At 45.8% G+C, this 14,706-nt stretch overlaps 2 protein-coding genes across 3 annotated transcripts; both read right to left on the bottom strand.

Moving 5' to 3' along the window:
• Positions 1–420: 420 nt before the first annotated feature.
• On the bottom strand, positions 421–7,484 carry LOC109769800 (protoporphyrinogen oxidase, mitochondrial). The gene is made up of 17 exons (XM_020328510.4): positions 7,040–7,484; positions 6,817–6,952; positions 6,468–6,533; positions 6,307–6,357; positions 6,160–6,216; positions 5,806–5,891; positions 5,529–5,565; positions 5,356–5,421; positions 5,165–5,205; positions 4,112–4,244; positions 3,028–3,216; positions 2,772–2,846; positions 1,676–1,802; positions 1,369–1,477; positions 1,224–1,298; positions 970–1,076; positions 421–759 (listed from the first exon to the last, which is right to left on the bottom strand). The coding sequence occupies exons 1-17, from the start codon at positions 7,213–7,215 to the stop codon at positions 653–655; spliced, it is 1,638 nt and encodes a 545-aa protein (XP_020184099.1). The 5' UTR covers positions 7,216–7,484; the 3' UTR covers positions 421–652.
• Positions 7,485–9,101: 1,617 nt separating this feature from the next.
• LOC109769799 (U-box domain-containing protein 6) lies at positions 9,102–14,385 on the bottom strand. Of its 2 annotated transcripts, XM_020328509.4 has the most exons (6): positions 13,999–14,385; positions 12,897–12,971; positions 12,132–12,317; positions 11,775–11,882; positions 10,302–11,530; positions 9,102–10,152 (listed from the first exon to the last, which is right to left on the bottom strand). In XM_020328509.4, the coding sequence occupies exons 2-6, from the start codon at positions 12,945–12,947 to the stop codon at positions 9,267–9,269; spliced, it is 2,460 nt and encodes an 819-aa protein (XP_020184098.1). In that variant the 5' UTR covers positions 12,948–12,971; positions 13,999–14,385; the 3' UTR covers positions 9,102–9,266. The 2 variants fall into 2 exon arrangements, with proteins under 2 accessions (XP_020184098.1, XP_040255303.1); XM_040399369.3 differs by lacking the exon at positions 12,132–12,317 and having other exon boundaries at positions 13,999–14,279.
• Positions 14,386–14,706: the final 321 nt, after the last annotated feature.

The raw sequence follows: 14,706 nt of genomic DNA, 5'->3' as shown, positions 1-14,706 counted from the left end.
GCCTGGATTCTCACAAGACTTCCAGTTCGCTTCGACCTACAGACCTTCGGTCAGTTGGTATGCTGAACTGTGCCTCTTACAGCATAAAGGTAGTACTAAGTAGCAGTAGTGGTAAAGATGAATCACCAGGAAGACTTCGCTTGCCTATCCCAAGATAGTTGAACAAGACAACACCCAAGTGTGTCAGTCAGAACTGGCTGTTGATGTCCCAGAGGTGTACGTTCTACTACTACTTAACAGCAAAACGCAAAATGGCACGCAAATAATTCCACGGCTTGAGGGCCACTGCAACGCACAGATCATTATTGTTCAGAGCCACACACTGTAACTCAACAGAAGTGTGAGCACAAAGAAAACCCTCGAGCACCATGCAGCTTGGGAGGCTAATCCAACTGGTCAAATTATACATGGCATAACATCTCAATAAATTCAGTTTTATTGCCAAAGCAGGTATATGTGTCAATGGTTACTGTTCAAAACAACCAAGAACACTTCAGGCGATCAGAATTATTTTGCACTCCTTGTCCTTGCCCATCTTTACACGGCTTGAATACTGGATGCCTGGTTAATGCTTAGGCTTATAAAGAGATTGCCAACCACTGCTATCATTTCAAATCTAACATAGTGTGGGAAATATAGTCTGCCAATGCTATTAACTAACTTGCTTGATGCCTGACTCAAGGTATGAGATCACAAGGTCCGCTGTGTTACTTCCTGAAGCTATGACATTTCCAACAGCCAACCCATCCTTGTTATTTCCTACAAGACATCAAAGTTAAAGTTATAAGTTAACATCTAAGTGTCACTTGGTGGGATTACTATTTCTGGTTTGCTTGCTCTACAAATTTCTGACAACACTGTTTTTAGATGTTATACATGCATTCTTTTGTTAGAACTTCATTTCCAGCAGACCAAGGAGCACCATAAATTTTCATAAGTAACAAAAGTACGGTGGCTTTATTGACTTGCCTGCATAGAAGAACCCTGGAAGATCACTTTCCATCTTTCCTATAGCTTCCAGTGCCGAATCATAATCATGGCCATACAAAGGAAAAGCATTTCTCCAATGTATATGTCTGAGTAACATAAGAAATGCTAATAAATTACATGAGCATGAGACAGTGAAACAAATTGTGCACATTCTGAAATTCCCTAGAAGACGGCAAACCACAACACAAGCACAGGAAGGGAAAGCATATAGGCCGATATGCTTGAATACTTACTTCACAAAAGTTGGCTGCCCCACTACCCCCAATAGCTTTGTAAGGTCAGATGTCACGAATTGTTTCAAGATAGCCCTGGAGAAGTACAAAATTGGAATAATGTGCATAAGAAAAGAAGCATAATACAAGATCAAAAGGTTTTTACGTTGGAGCTCCAGCGAGATCTCTATTGTGGCTTCCCCCAATGAATGTTGTAAACAAGTACTGGTCATTAGGAGCTCGATCTGGGAACATCATAGAGGAGAAGAGAGTTCCTATACAAAAAACAGTCACGCACGTATTAATGAGGCTATGTTCTAGGAAAAAAAGATGTATGAAGCAATATAAAATCAGAATAAACAAATCACGAGTACACGAAAACTGGTAAAACAAGATTGTTTTGTGTACCGAACTGAGTGCAATGGTACTTCTGTAAATTGAAAACGGTTCAAGTATAAAGCTGAGGAACCTACCAAGCGTTTTCAAACCATGTTTTTGTTGTTCCTTAAAGGGTATCAAGACCCCAAATCCTTCCAGGGGTCTTTTGACGTCTTCCTTCTTAAATGCTGTTACCATGAGGGACAATGGCAGATAATCCACCTACAAATTAATTATGGATTAAGATGAGATTCTGCTACACATGTAAAGTTATAAGAAGCCCGTGTATTTTATGACACGACACCAGTCACACATCTTTACAAAAAAGAATAAAAGAACAAAATCAGTCCACATCTCATAGGTCATAAATGTAATGCTGTGCAATTACTCATAGGCTCTAACAACACTTAGTACGGTGTTGTGATTTGATCTCCAAGTGCATATGTATCAAGAAAAATATAAAATAATAGCGACAGTGGTACTGGTACAATAGAGCATCTTAACAGTGGAAATGTGATTCCATTAATCATATAAATTCAGGAAGCAAGGAATCCTTTGATGATGGAGAAGCAATATAACTACCTTCACTTCAATTATGTATTCATGTCAGTAAAACAGAGCAGAGTATGTCTAGCCTATATTCTTAATTACCAATATATCTCCAAAATATGTGTCACTCATTTTGTCCAGAAAAAGGAGCTACTTAAAGTGCTAGCAAAAGCACTTAATACTGAAATAGACCATATCACTGATCTACTACTGTTTTCATAGAGTTACTTTTTCATGCATTAATAAATACAGTTAGTCTGGCCGCCTCTGAAATAGACCATATCACTGAACTACTGATATTTTCATAGGTCCATTCGTGACAAGGTACGGGAATGAATCATCTATATGCAAATGTAGAAGCAACAACAAAGCCTTTCAGTCCCAAACAAGTTGGGTAGGCTAGAGTTGAAACCCATAAGATATCAAAACCAATTCATGGTTCTGGCACGTGGATACCTAACTTCCACGCACTCGTCCATGGAAAAAAAACAAACCAGCAATATGGCTCTTGTAGTGATAGACCTGAAAAAAATGAAACTGGTGAAGGGATTGAGACAAATTTCCCCTAGCACCAATTTCTTTACAAGAGCAACCATTTCAATTATTGCATTTGTTAATCTAAAATGGTGATCCTAACCTGACCTTAGGAAGAAAGTCTAGCACAAAGGGAGCTCCACCTTTTGTGAACCTCATCCTCTGGACATTGGACAGTGGAGCCTGCAGAGGGAAAATGCAAGAGGTACATAATTTCGTTTTGTGCCCTACGTTCAATAGTTATAATAGCCAGTCATGCGCTAGTGCAGAAATATAAAGTATATTTTATAGATTGGCAGAAAGCAAATTGACCAGATTGTGTATCAAATGAACTTTGAAAATAATGCAGATGAGTGATTCTTACTGTCATTATAACAGCATCAAAGGACTGGTTCTTTGCAAGCTCCTTACTACTAGCATCTTTTGAATCCACAAAAATTGACCACCCATCTGATGCAGAGAGTTCATCGCAGTTACACGCCAATGACAAAACTTGTGTTCCAAGCTTCACATTACTATCTCCAACTTCCTTGTGAAGTGCATCTACTAGTGTCTGAAAAGCATTCCACAACATATGACTTCTCAAAAACAGACGTTAATATTAAGTTTTATGCACCAACCAGTAGAATCAAAAGTCTGAACTGATGGACGGAAAAGGTTGGACAAACCACATATACTACAACACCCCCTCTCACGCGTAGCTCGATAAAGCCTAAACGTGGACAGAAGGGGGGCAAGCAATATGTCCATTTAAATAGCAAAATCTGAGACTTGAATCCAAGGCCTCTTGGCTTTGATACCATATTAAGTTTCATGTACCAACGAGAAGAACAAAAAGTCCAAACTGATGGAGAAGGTTGGGCAATCCACATATACGTCAACACCCCCTCTAGTGTGTGGCTCGATAAGGCCTAAACTGGCCATGAATGTTGTGTGATTCCACCATGCAACTATTTTGTGATGTTAGTCCTTTTATATCGTAGCTGCCTTTGACTTATTTCTCATCTTGCAATATTGTTTCTCAACAACTACGTAGCTAAACATATTCATACACTTGGTCATATATTTGGGCTTTTGTTTGGCATAGCTTTAACTAATATCCGCAAGCTAATAAACTTGTGCCAAGGCAATACAGAAATCAGCAGCGATCATGAGAGGGTGTAAATGGATCGCTAAGCTGTACAATGGATATAAACATGGCAATATTCCTGGCTTGTGAAACTTAAAATAGTGATAATGGTTCATCAAGTGAACATGCATCCTTGAATGGCACAAAAAATAACCATTCCTTCAGTGACCAAGTAAATGCAGCTCTTCCAAATGGGGCAGATGGAGTTTTTCCTTTTTTAGGGAACACAGATGGAGTTAATAGGGCACATACGCGGGTTTTATTTTTATGTTGTTGACACTAACAAAGGAAATGTCATGTGACACCGTTGAAGGAATACCTGCATACCACCATGAAATGAAAATGAGGCCCGCTTGCTCCTTCCTTTTCCTGACGAAGCGCCTCCTTTCTTTGATGAATCACCTTTAGCTGTTAGTTTTGACAAGATGGCACCAACGATGAGAGAACCATACCTGAGAGCATTGAAGGAGTATGAATCACCATAACTGGGAATAAAATATTCTTGCTAGCCAAATTTACGACAACGACATGCTTTGGTGTAAATGACAAGTTGAAACCGCAAAAATAGTGAGTCCCATTTAAAAAAAACTAGTACAAAATTTATTATCATGATAGCAAACATTTTTCTGAATAATGATGTTCTAGCCCTTTATATTTATAATAATTTATGTCGGCAATTTGTATAGGCATGGATTGATGTTCAAAAAGATGCATATCATCGGGCTAATTAGAAAATATTTCACTCGAAATGAAAATTACAATATGGTTTCGGGAAGATGCATATTATTGGGCTAATTAGGAAATATTGTCTTAAATGAAACTTACAATATGATTTTTTTTGTTCTAGAAGATGCATATTATCAGGATAATTAGGAAATATTTCTCTCAAACAAGTCAGTTCTGTTGCATAGCCAATTAGTCCAACTCCATCGGTAAAAGGAGAAAATAAAGTAATATTTGGAGAAAGGCAGAATATCAAGTAAAGAGGAAAACACAAGGAGATAGATAGTGCACACATAAGCAGTATTAAAGGGTGAACATTCCGTCAATGCCCAATTCAAGGAAGTCCAACAGGGAAAAAGAAAGGCAGTTCAGTAACAAGCTAACAGCAGGACCCAGGAAGGCAAGAAAGCAATGCAAGAAACAAGGATATCTCAAAATGTCATTAAAAAGACATCTTCACTTGTAGAATTTTTACGTAGCTTAAAATGATATAATGCTCTACAGCATTATGTAATAAATGTGAATACATGCTGTAACATAAAAAAATGCATGGGAGATAGCAAAAGCAAAAACATGGACAAGACAACAAATGAAAATGTAGAAGTGAGAATAGATCACTGCAAGCAAATAAAAAAATGTACAAACTTACTTCTTTTCTAAATTCCATAACCCTGGAAATGCATGACGAATCTGCAAAAAACAGTTGTTACTCAAAGCCAACACAGTTAATTAACAAGATGATATGGTCTGGAATAATAATTATTACATTATCAACATTAAACAAGGATCACATGGAAAAGCTCATATGCTGTTTGTGCACATAATACGGTAGTAACTTACAGATAATGACTCAGGATCTCCTGCACTTGTTCCAGCTACAAATGGATCAATAAGATAGTCGACAACCTGTAATCAACATGGAAATTCTTAGCCATGGCTGGTTACAATATGAGTTGCAGAGCTTTTAACTGTATATGATTCAATTATTGATGATCTGTAAGGAAAGAACTCACCTCTCTCCCAAAATGGCGTTCAAAAAAACTCCCAACGCTGTAAAAAACAGGGACGTTCAATTATCTCCTTTAAACAAATAATACATACTACAAACAGGCATGGTGCACTATATATGCCTTTCCCCTACATAAGACCGGAAGCAGATGAGGCTTAAGTAACACTAGCGTACTAGACAGACTCTAGAATCCTAAAAACTTCATACGGGAGGTAACCATTTATTATCTTGTTAGCATTTGGCATATAGACCAATGCAAAACACCAAGTGTGAAGGTTCACCTCTCGCGCAAATGCTCATCAGACACTTTTTTGGAGTTCCTTGTGCTAGATTTTTCATAGAGAAATGGTTCCAGAAATAACTTGAACTGCAAGGGTAAGAAAGAATTCAGAGCAGAATCAAATTTGAAAGAAAGAGATCTGGAGAATCTACAAATTGTCAATTAGTTACTGAAACCAGCTAATTCAGGTCATGGTAGTGGGCACTAACACTAGCAATCGATAAAATGTTTGTATTTGTTATGCATTCCAATCTATCAGTGGCACTGGCAATAAATAACTCATTTAGAAGGGGTTAGTGTGCCATGTAACATGTACTGTAGGCTGAAGTAGTTAGTACTAGATAGCAGGATATACCTTTGATTTCGTAGAAAGAAGAGTGCTTTTCATTAGCGCAATGGGATCTGAAGGGATCTTATGGAACAAAAAGGAGAGGACTCAAGGGTGAGCTACAATAAGGAAAATGGAAAAGGAGATGCATGATTACATGGAAAACCTATTTACCAGTGCTGGCGCTCCATCCTTAACAGTATAACGCTTGTGCTGGGAGTTAGGCTGGAACAGACATTGAACTTATAAGGTAATTCATTGGTGGGAACAATTTACAGACAACAATACAGAATGCAAAGAATAACGAATTATTCGAAGATAGCATTGGCACATACATACTGCAGTCTGTCCTCAAGACCAAGATCGTCGATTAGCCTACTAGCCTCCAATGCACTTTCTGTCTGCAGGTAACAGAATCAAGTTATGTCATCAGCTAATCTTCTAGGTTCCATTTCAGTTTTGAATTCTATAATAAGGAGAGGAGTGCATGCCCCATCAAGAGAGACCAACAGCACACACACAAACACATGCTTATATTCTAGTAGCAAGCAATTGCGACAACGAGCACTAAACCATAATGTACACAGGTCGCTCAATTCGCTCCAGCATTCGCCGCAATTTGTGGCATACAGAGGCAGCGATGCACAACGCCACAAGTTAGTTAACAAACAGAAATGGGCTCACCATGGTGTTGGCTCCTTCGTCCCAGAGGAATCCGCCGTCGGAGTTGGTCCGTATCTTCCCTCCCGCGCGGTCCTCCGCCTCGAACACGGTGACCCGCACGCCGCTCTTCCTCAGCCTGTACGCCGCCACGAGCCCACTGCACAGACCCATCATTCCGTCAAACACCTGACGTGCGCGAGCGCAAAACCACCCGAGAATTCGGCGCGAAATCTTGTGGCCTCACCTGACGCCGGCGCCGACGACGGCGACCGACCTGGCGCGGGGGTCGTCGGAGGCGGCCATGGCGAGCACGGGGCGGCGCCCGCGCGCGGAGGCGGAGCGACGGGGGCGGCACGAGGAGGCGAAGCGGGTGGGAGCGCAGGACGACGAGGAGGAGGGAGCGGTGGCGGAAGTGAGCATTTGATTCGGGGTTTGGATGGGGAGAGGAGCCGCTCGTCGCCTTTCTCCGTCGCTGTCGCCGATCGGCGCCGCGGAGTAGTAGGTAGCAGGGGTGGGTAGACTAGTCAGTGGGTCGAAACCGGAGGCGGCGCCCTGGTTATGCCACGACGCCTGCTCTGCGTCGGCGTCATCGCCTTCGCAATCGCTATGCCATCGGGTGTTCCGGGAGCACCAAGAGCAACTCCAACGCCGCGACCTAAACGATCCGTGCGATTTGTCTGTTTTTCGTCCGGACGGTTCGACGAACATGTACGTCCGCTTTTTCAAATGAATCGGCTTGAGCGCCCAATAAGAAACGGACCCAAATATGCGCATGAAGAAAAAAAATGAATCACACGTGGCACAGATAACAAAAATTAAAAACTTAATTTACAATAACCGGCCGGTCAACCGCAGGCCAAAGTCCACTTACACTTAATTAAACATTCATAAAAACAAAAACAAAAGTTCCCGCCAGCACGCAGTCCTAGACGTCGGCCTTGCCCTTGCCGTCGTCATCGTCGCTGATGAGGTCGATGAAGACGGGAGGCGGGACCGGCCCAACCGAAGGCGGCTTGATACGTCGCCAGGGCTGCCTCCTCCAGCGTCTGCTGCGGCGGAGGCAATGCGGCGACGCGGGCGCGCTCCTCCTCTTCCTCCCGCTCCCTCTACATGCGCTACTCCGTGTACGCGCGCTCCTCCACCAGCCTGCGCTGTCGCCAATGCTCGAGGCACATGGCCTCCTGCGCCGGCGTGGCACCAAGCCAAATGCGCACGGGGGGAGGGGGGCTGACGAACTCCAGCACCTGGCGGGTACCTCTCGGCCGGCTCGGGCGCAAGCATCGTCAGGGTTAGCCGCGGTGGCGCCGGCATCGACGGCACCACGCAGTCCACTGCTGCGGAGAGGGCCATGGCGACCGCCATCTCCGCCTGGTACACGGCCTCCTCCGCTCCTGCTGCTTCGGCCTTCCGCCGCTCCTCCTCGATGGAGGTGGCGGAGGCCTCCGCCATCGCCGCCTGGTAGGCCGCCTCGGCTTCCACCTCCTCTGGCTGGGCAACGAGGGGAGGTGGGGGGTTGACGTGGTGGCGGCGCACGCCCCACCACATTTGCTCCTCGTGTTCGAGGGCAAACCAGACCTCCCAATTGGAAGAGTCTGGCGGCGTACTCGGGCATGCGGCGCTGCGCCGGTGTGAGCTGCGCTCGCCGCCTGCGCACCTCCTCGTCGTGCGCCCGCTGTGACCGCGGCGCCGGGATCCGCTGCGGATCAAGGTGCCAGTGGTGTGGCAGCGTGACGTCCGGGTACGACAGCGGCTGCCTGAACTCCCAGTGCCACCGCGCTTGGTGCACCGGGGTGTGCAGACGCTGCCGACCTACTGAGCGGGCAGGCGCCGACGGCGGCGGAGGAGGAGCACGGGAGGATGAGGCGTCGGGGGTGCCTTTGCCCTTGCCGCTGCCGAAGAGGCCCATGGCTAGGGTTTGGCTTGTCGCCGGCAAGGAAGCAGGAAGGTGGTGGTGGGGGGCCAGATGTGGACGAAAGTGGATGAGCCCCCCCCCTCCCCGCACGCGTGGGTTAAAAAACGACGCTTGCACTGGCTGACTAGTGGGCCCAGTGTCGATGGCCGTCATAAATTAGACGGCGAGCGGTAGTTGGGTGGCCGTCAAGTGGGACCGCGACGGATAACGAGGAAACGCGCGGCGCGTCCGCGCCGGCGCATTTGCTGCCAAAATTTAGGCTGCAAATGCGTCGGCACGGACGCGAAGCACGGACGCGAAGCGGACGCGTTTTGGATTTGGGTCGGCTCGTTGGGCCTTTACTTTTGTCCGCGTCAACCCAAACGATCGCAGGCAGATGATTTGGATCAGTGGGTTGGAGTTGCTCTAAATTATTTTACTCGGACGGGAGAAGAAGCTCTTCTCTTCTCCCAGTCGCAGTTGAACGTCCGTACGATTTCGCTAGTTGTATTTTACACATGGAGAGCACCCACATTTTTGGTGAATGTGACGATACAGTACCACCACACATTCTACAGGGTTACAGTTTACACTTGTCGCCGCCGCCGCCTGGCGTCGTCCACTTCTTGATGAGGCAGGTGATGACCCTGGCCAGCCGCTTGGACTTGGACCTGCTCAGCCGCGCCGGCGGCTTCTTGCCCTCGCTGCCCTGCTCGGACGCCGTCTTCCCCGCGGCCTCCTCCTGCTGTTGCTGCTGCTGCTCCTCCTCCTCCTGTTCCTGCTGCGCGGCGGCCTGGCTGGCCACCTCGAGCAGCTCCACCCGTGGCTGCTGCTGCTCCAGCTCGCGCTGCCGCTGCTCCCGGAACAGCCGGAGCAGCCTCTGCGCCTTGTCCTTGGCCTTGCCCGTGCCGTTCGCCGTTAGGGACACCAGCGCCGGGATCACGCCCTCCTGCAGCACCGTCTGGCTGCACCCCTCGTCGCCGTTGCAGATCATCCACAGGCACGACACCGCCTTCTCCTGCTCCGCCGCCTCGCCGTTGTCCAGGATGAACACGATGTCGCCCACGATGGCCTGGTTCGCCGCGATCTCCTTCTTCCCGGGCCAGCTCAGCGCCAGGTTGATCAGCAAGGTCAGGGCCTGGTCCGTCCACGGCGACGACGGCGCCAGGACGGTGTGGATGCTGTGGACCACGCCCGACGAGAGGAGCGCCGGGATGTTGGGCGCGTGCAGGGACAGGTTGTACAGCGTCAGGAGCGCGTCCAGCCGGCACGTGTCGCTCCGGTACCCTTCTTGCAGGCACCTGATCAGGACAGGGATGACTTCGCTCGAGCCGATGATGGCCTGCGCCTCCTCCAGGCAAGACAGGTTGAGGTACATCGCAACCGCAGCCTCGCAGGTCTCCGGTTTCTGCATCATCTGCTCCATCAGAGGGATAACTCCAGCTGAGAGCAGCTGCCGCTTGTTCCTACAAGGCAGACATAGAGCTGAAATGATCAGGCCAAAGAACTGAGCTAAGATCATCTGATCTACCTATGCTTGCTGCAAAGAGCCTTTTCTCTGACACTGTGATTTGAGGGAGAAAAAAAACAGAAATGATCTATATGTGATATTTACCTGTTATTGCTGACAGCAAGATTGAAAAGAGCCATTGTTCCGACCTCCTGAGATTGCACGTCTTCTCTGCTGAGAGCCATCTTCAGGAAGCAGGTGAGTGGCTCAGTAATACCATTAGCACCCACATAGTCCCTGAGCTCATCATCACCCTTCAACTGGAACCTGACCTGCTCGACCACCTCACGCTGCTCATCGATGCACTCACTGCCCTTGCTTAGCACACGCAGCCAGCGTTCACATCTCTCGGGTGCAGCCTCCACAGGGTTATTCTGAAAAGAGCACTTCTCCACAGAGACCTCCTCTTCTTCTTCGCATGTCTCAGATGTCGCCTCCCTGGAATTATGGCTAGAGCACTTCTCCAAAGCAACGTCGGTGTTCAACTTGTCGTCTTTTGCATCTTTTGCGCCTGCGTCTTCGAACAAAATCGTGCTAACACCATTCGTCACCACGCATTTGCTACTCTTTAGAGATGTTATCCTCAAATATTTGAGCTTTGGAGATTCTGGAGGGGCGGAGGGAACTGGAACCCCATTTTGTTCACACCAGGATGTTATCAGACCCTTGATGCAGTAATTAGGTGTCACGGAAAGCTGGGGTAACTCTTTCCGAGTTTTGGGGCAGGTTGTATTCCCACTGTTAAACCATTTCTCGATGCAAGCCCGCTCGTAGGTCTGACCAGATGCGATAACAACAGGGTCATACATGAGCTGCAGAGAGATTGGACACCTTAGTTCCTCAGGTGGCAATGGCATGCTCCCTGATAGCCCTTTAATCTGCTTGAAATTGATGGAGCCAGACCTAGGCAGGAGCTTCTCGAGAGAAAGGAGATTTCCTTGGAGATCACTTGAGCTGGATATTGAAGTGAAGGAGCACGAAGGACTTGAGGACTGGGAGTTGATGGAATCCATTGTTTCGCTCCTGAAATGACTTGAATATTTCCTCATAAGATGCAGCAGATAGGATGCTATTGATTCTTTCTTCGTGTCTTCTTCTGCCTGGGCTCTTTCAAGAAGCCTTCTAATTGCTCTTCTCTCAGTAAGAGCTGCAGCAGATGATGTAATGCCAGCTCTCAAAATAGTTTGCCGAAAGAATTCAAGTTCATTGTCATCAAGGAATCCATTGGATTTCTTCTCATTCTGAATTATCTGTTTCACTTGATCACCAACTTGCTTTTCAGCCTGATCCAAAGCAAAAACTGAATTCTCCAGCTCATTTGCAATCTCTGGGATCTGAAAATTTTCCAACAACAAATAATTATCGAAGGGTTTCGCCAAAAATATATCATCTGAAGAATAGGCATGCAAAAAAAAAACATGAGAAAACAATTAGCGACTACATCAAGGTAGTGAAGAAGAATCGATGCTATGATATAAAAAACTACAACTCCCTGCTTATGGTGAATCCGTCCATGATGAAACATTATATTCTGTAGTAGAAATTCTAGAAATACGTTTGTACATGACCAGTGAAAACCTGAGAATTAATTGCTTCTGGAAGTGTTTCTTCCAACTGGTGAAGACTTTCTAAAAGAGCGCATCTTCCTTTCTCAAATTTTGTAAGAACACATTCTGCTGTTAGGGCCTGCAATACAATAACCATGTTAAATACAGAACATTGCATTGCTGTAAAAGGAAACAGAAATATGAGAAAATTTGTTCTCTAACATCAGGCACATCCAGCAAGTTTGATGAGCGAGATTGTCCAACTAGCATTAACAATTTTATAATGTAGCAGTGCAGTAAAAGAACAGTTCGTGTATACATAGTCTGATAAGCTTTTACTTCCCAAACATGGAGAGCAAGCATATTCATACAAATGAAAATTATTTACCAAGTAAAGCTTGCTACACTCTGAGCAATACTGAAGTAGATTCTTGGCTTTATCAACAGCTATGCGCAAGGAGCTCAACGCCAGAAGTCCAGAATTACTTCCAGGTTTTGTACTCTCAAGGGCAGGGATGGCAATTGAAACTTCATGAACTACAGTGTAAAGTTTCTTACATAGTTCACCATGTAGCTGCACAAATAATCAAATAGCAATCCAAATGAATCTACAATGTTAATATGCCATATTATTGCATAAGCAAAGTACTTCCAACGACAGAGTCAAAGACAGGAAATTTTAGAAAAAAACAGCAGCGTTTATCACAGTTTTCTAACTTACTGTTTGGTGACATCAGAGTGTTCTCACAGAAGAGTCTTATCATATATTCCCTCCGTTCACAAATATAAGATGTTTTAACATTTTTATGAATTGGATGTATAGACACGTTGTAGTGTGCTTGTTTTCCCATTTCAGTCTGTATGTAATCCATATTGAAATATCCAAAAGATCTTATATTTGTGAACAGAGGGAGTACAATACAAACTGGTGGTGGTATTTACTGGATGCAATTTTATTTTCTAGCACAAGAATGCTTATATACATAACTACATAATCATCACAAGGCACATAGGAAGTGGAGTCAATGATCAGAAGCTGTGTTCAATGCCTTCCTATATCTAAAGACAGTCCACAGATAACAGCAAGATTACAATCTCATTACCATTGCTCAATTAATAGCTTTTGGTGGAATTAGGGGATCGGCCGGATTACCTTCCAATTGCCAGCAACAACAAAGTCCGCGTCAACCTCAACCCTCTCCATGGCGTCCTTTTAGTCAAATTTCATCTGCAAAGAGAGCAATGGATTGAACATGATATTGCTCATAATCCCCAGCACAAATATGTGATAGGTAACTGGCAAAAGTTTCTTTAATGTTTACAAATTGATTGCATTGGTATATATACAAGAAACGGCTCAAATCTCTCACCATGAGTCAGTATAACTAACTTAAATGCAAAATAAATATCAAGTTCTATTTAAATAAATACAAAACAAAGATGCCTATAGCTTACATAAATGGCATTGATCACATAACCTGAAAGAAAAACATGTCATCAATTAAGTATGCAGTATGTAACCTTAACAACATAAAAAATAGCACCAGAAAAAGAAGGTGGCAAAAGTTCTATGGCCTTCTGATTCACCCACAATTAGCACAAGATTAGAAAATAATAAATCAAACCAATTTAACAAAAGAAGAAGAAAAAGGATGCCTAATCCCCGCAGTTATGCAATCGAAATTGCAAGATGGAAACTCCGGCAACCTTGTTGGTACGGATTCCATTAAGACAAGGTGCTTTTGTGTCTAAAAACGGATTTTTGCCAGTTCGGCCAGCTAAAAATGGAGCAATGACAGCATATTTCATGGACCGAAGAGCTAAACTTGGCTGCGAGTTGTTTGTGTTCAAATACGCAGAGAAAGCTAGATTCTGAATTGTAACATGCAAACTCCATATATTTCTACAAAATAGCATAAGTGCATCTACCACTGATTTCGACAGCCTAAAGACATTACGTGTAGTTTTTAGCAAATGAGCCAACACGTCTGGTTTTGGTATGGCAGGGGCAGGCAGGATGCTCTGTATTGTCAGCATATATTCAACCACATTGAAGAAATAAGGTGGTAAAATATAGTAGAATTGAAGCTACACGAATTCCATCTCCATAGTATCACCACGAAGCTTGGCGCTCTAATCCATGAGGAACCCAACGCATGCACAAGCTGCAAAGTCAGCAGCGTTGCTCCTCCTCCAATCCCCATCGTCGTGTAATTCGAGAACTGGAGAAAGGAGAGAAACGAAACCGTCCATACCTGACGGAGACAGGGGGAAGAAGGAGCCGAGCCTTAAATTTCCCCATTGCAGGGCAACTTCATCAACTGCTCTGCCTTCAGGGTCTCCCCGCAACCCACCCACCCTTGTTCCAGAGGCGCTTAACCTGGCGCGAGACGGAGAGGTGGGAGGAGGACGGGGAGAAGAGAAAATGGCCGTGGCGTTGAACCGCGAATAGCACGGGTGCGCCCCCGCGGGGACGGTGGAGGCTGCCGTCCTCGCTGGGCCCCGGAAAGCTCGTGCGCCGGAGGATAAATTTAGGGCCTCCGCCCCCATTCCCGCTCGCGGAGCTAACCGACGGCGTTCGGATTTGGTTGGCGAGAAAAAGGCTGCGCCATTTGCGCATGCCAGCGGCGGGTTGCGGCCGCAGCCTGCGGGGGCTACAGCTTAGAGCAACTTCAATGGGACGACCCATTGAAGTCCGCCCGCGTCCGTTCGAGTCTGTGCGGACAAAAATGGCGGCCCAACGAGTCGACCCAAACTTAAACGTGTCCGTTCGGCGTCCGCGCCGACCCATTTCCGGCCCAAAATTGCGCCTGGAATGCGTCGGCGCGGACGCGCCGCGCGTCTCCTCACCGTCCGCCGCGTCCCCACCTGACGGCCGTCCAACTACGACGGTCAACATAATTTATGACGATCGCCCACCTTGGGCCCACGCATCACCGACGACGGTCGTTCTTTTTTAAGCC

Source organism: Aegilops tauschii, chromosome 2 (assembly GCF_002575655.3).
Source record: "Aegilops tauschii subsp. strangulata cultivar AL8/78 chromosome 2, Aet v6.0, whole genome shotgun sequence".
Lineage (NCBI taxonomy): Eukaryota > Viridiplantae > Streptophyta > Magnoliopsida > Poales > Poaceae > Aegilops > Aegilops tauschii.
The sequence above is the reverse complement of the archived record's forward strand: the minus strand, read 5'-3'. Positions and strand labels throughout refer to the sequence as shown.

Coding starts and splice junctions, on each gene's coding strand:
- LOC109769800 (XM_020328510.4), bottom strand. CDS start 7,215: ATGCTCACTTCCGCCACCGCTCCCTCCTCCTCGTCGTCCTGCGCTCCC. Junction 5,206..5,355: donor GAGATCCTGAGTCATTATCT/GTAAGTTACTAC, acceptor TGTTTTTTGCAG/ATTCGTCATGCATTTCCAGG. Junction 3,217..4,111: donor CATTTCATGGTGGTATGCAG/GTATTCCTTCAA, acceptor AATGCTTTTCAG/ACACTAGTAGATGCACTTCA.
- LOC109769799 (XM_020328509.4), bottom strand. CDS start 12,947: ATGGAGAGGGTTGAGGTTGACGCGGACTTTGTTGTTGCTGGCAATTGG. Junction 12,318..12,896: donor TTGTTGCTGGCAATTGGAAG/GTAATCCGGCCG, acceptor TTATTTGTGCAG/CTACATGGTGAACTATGTAA. Junction 10,153..10,301: donor CTTGCTGTCAGCAATAACAG/GTAAATATCACA, acceptor TCTGCCTTGTAG/GAACAAGCGGCAGCTGCTCT.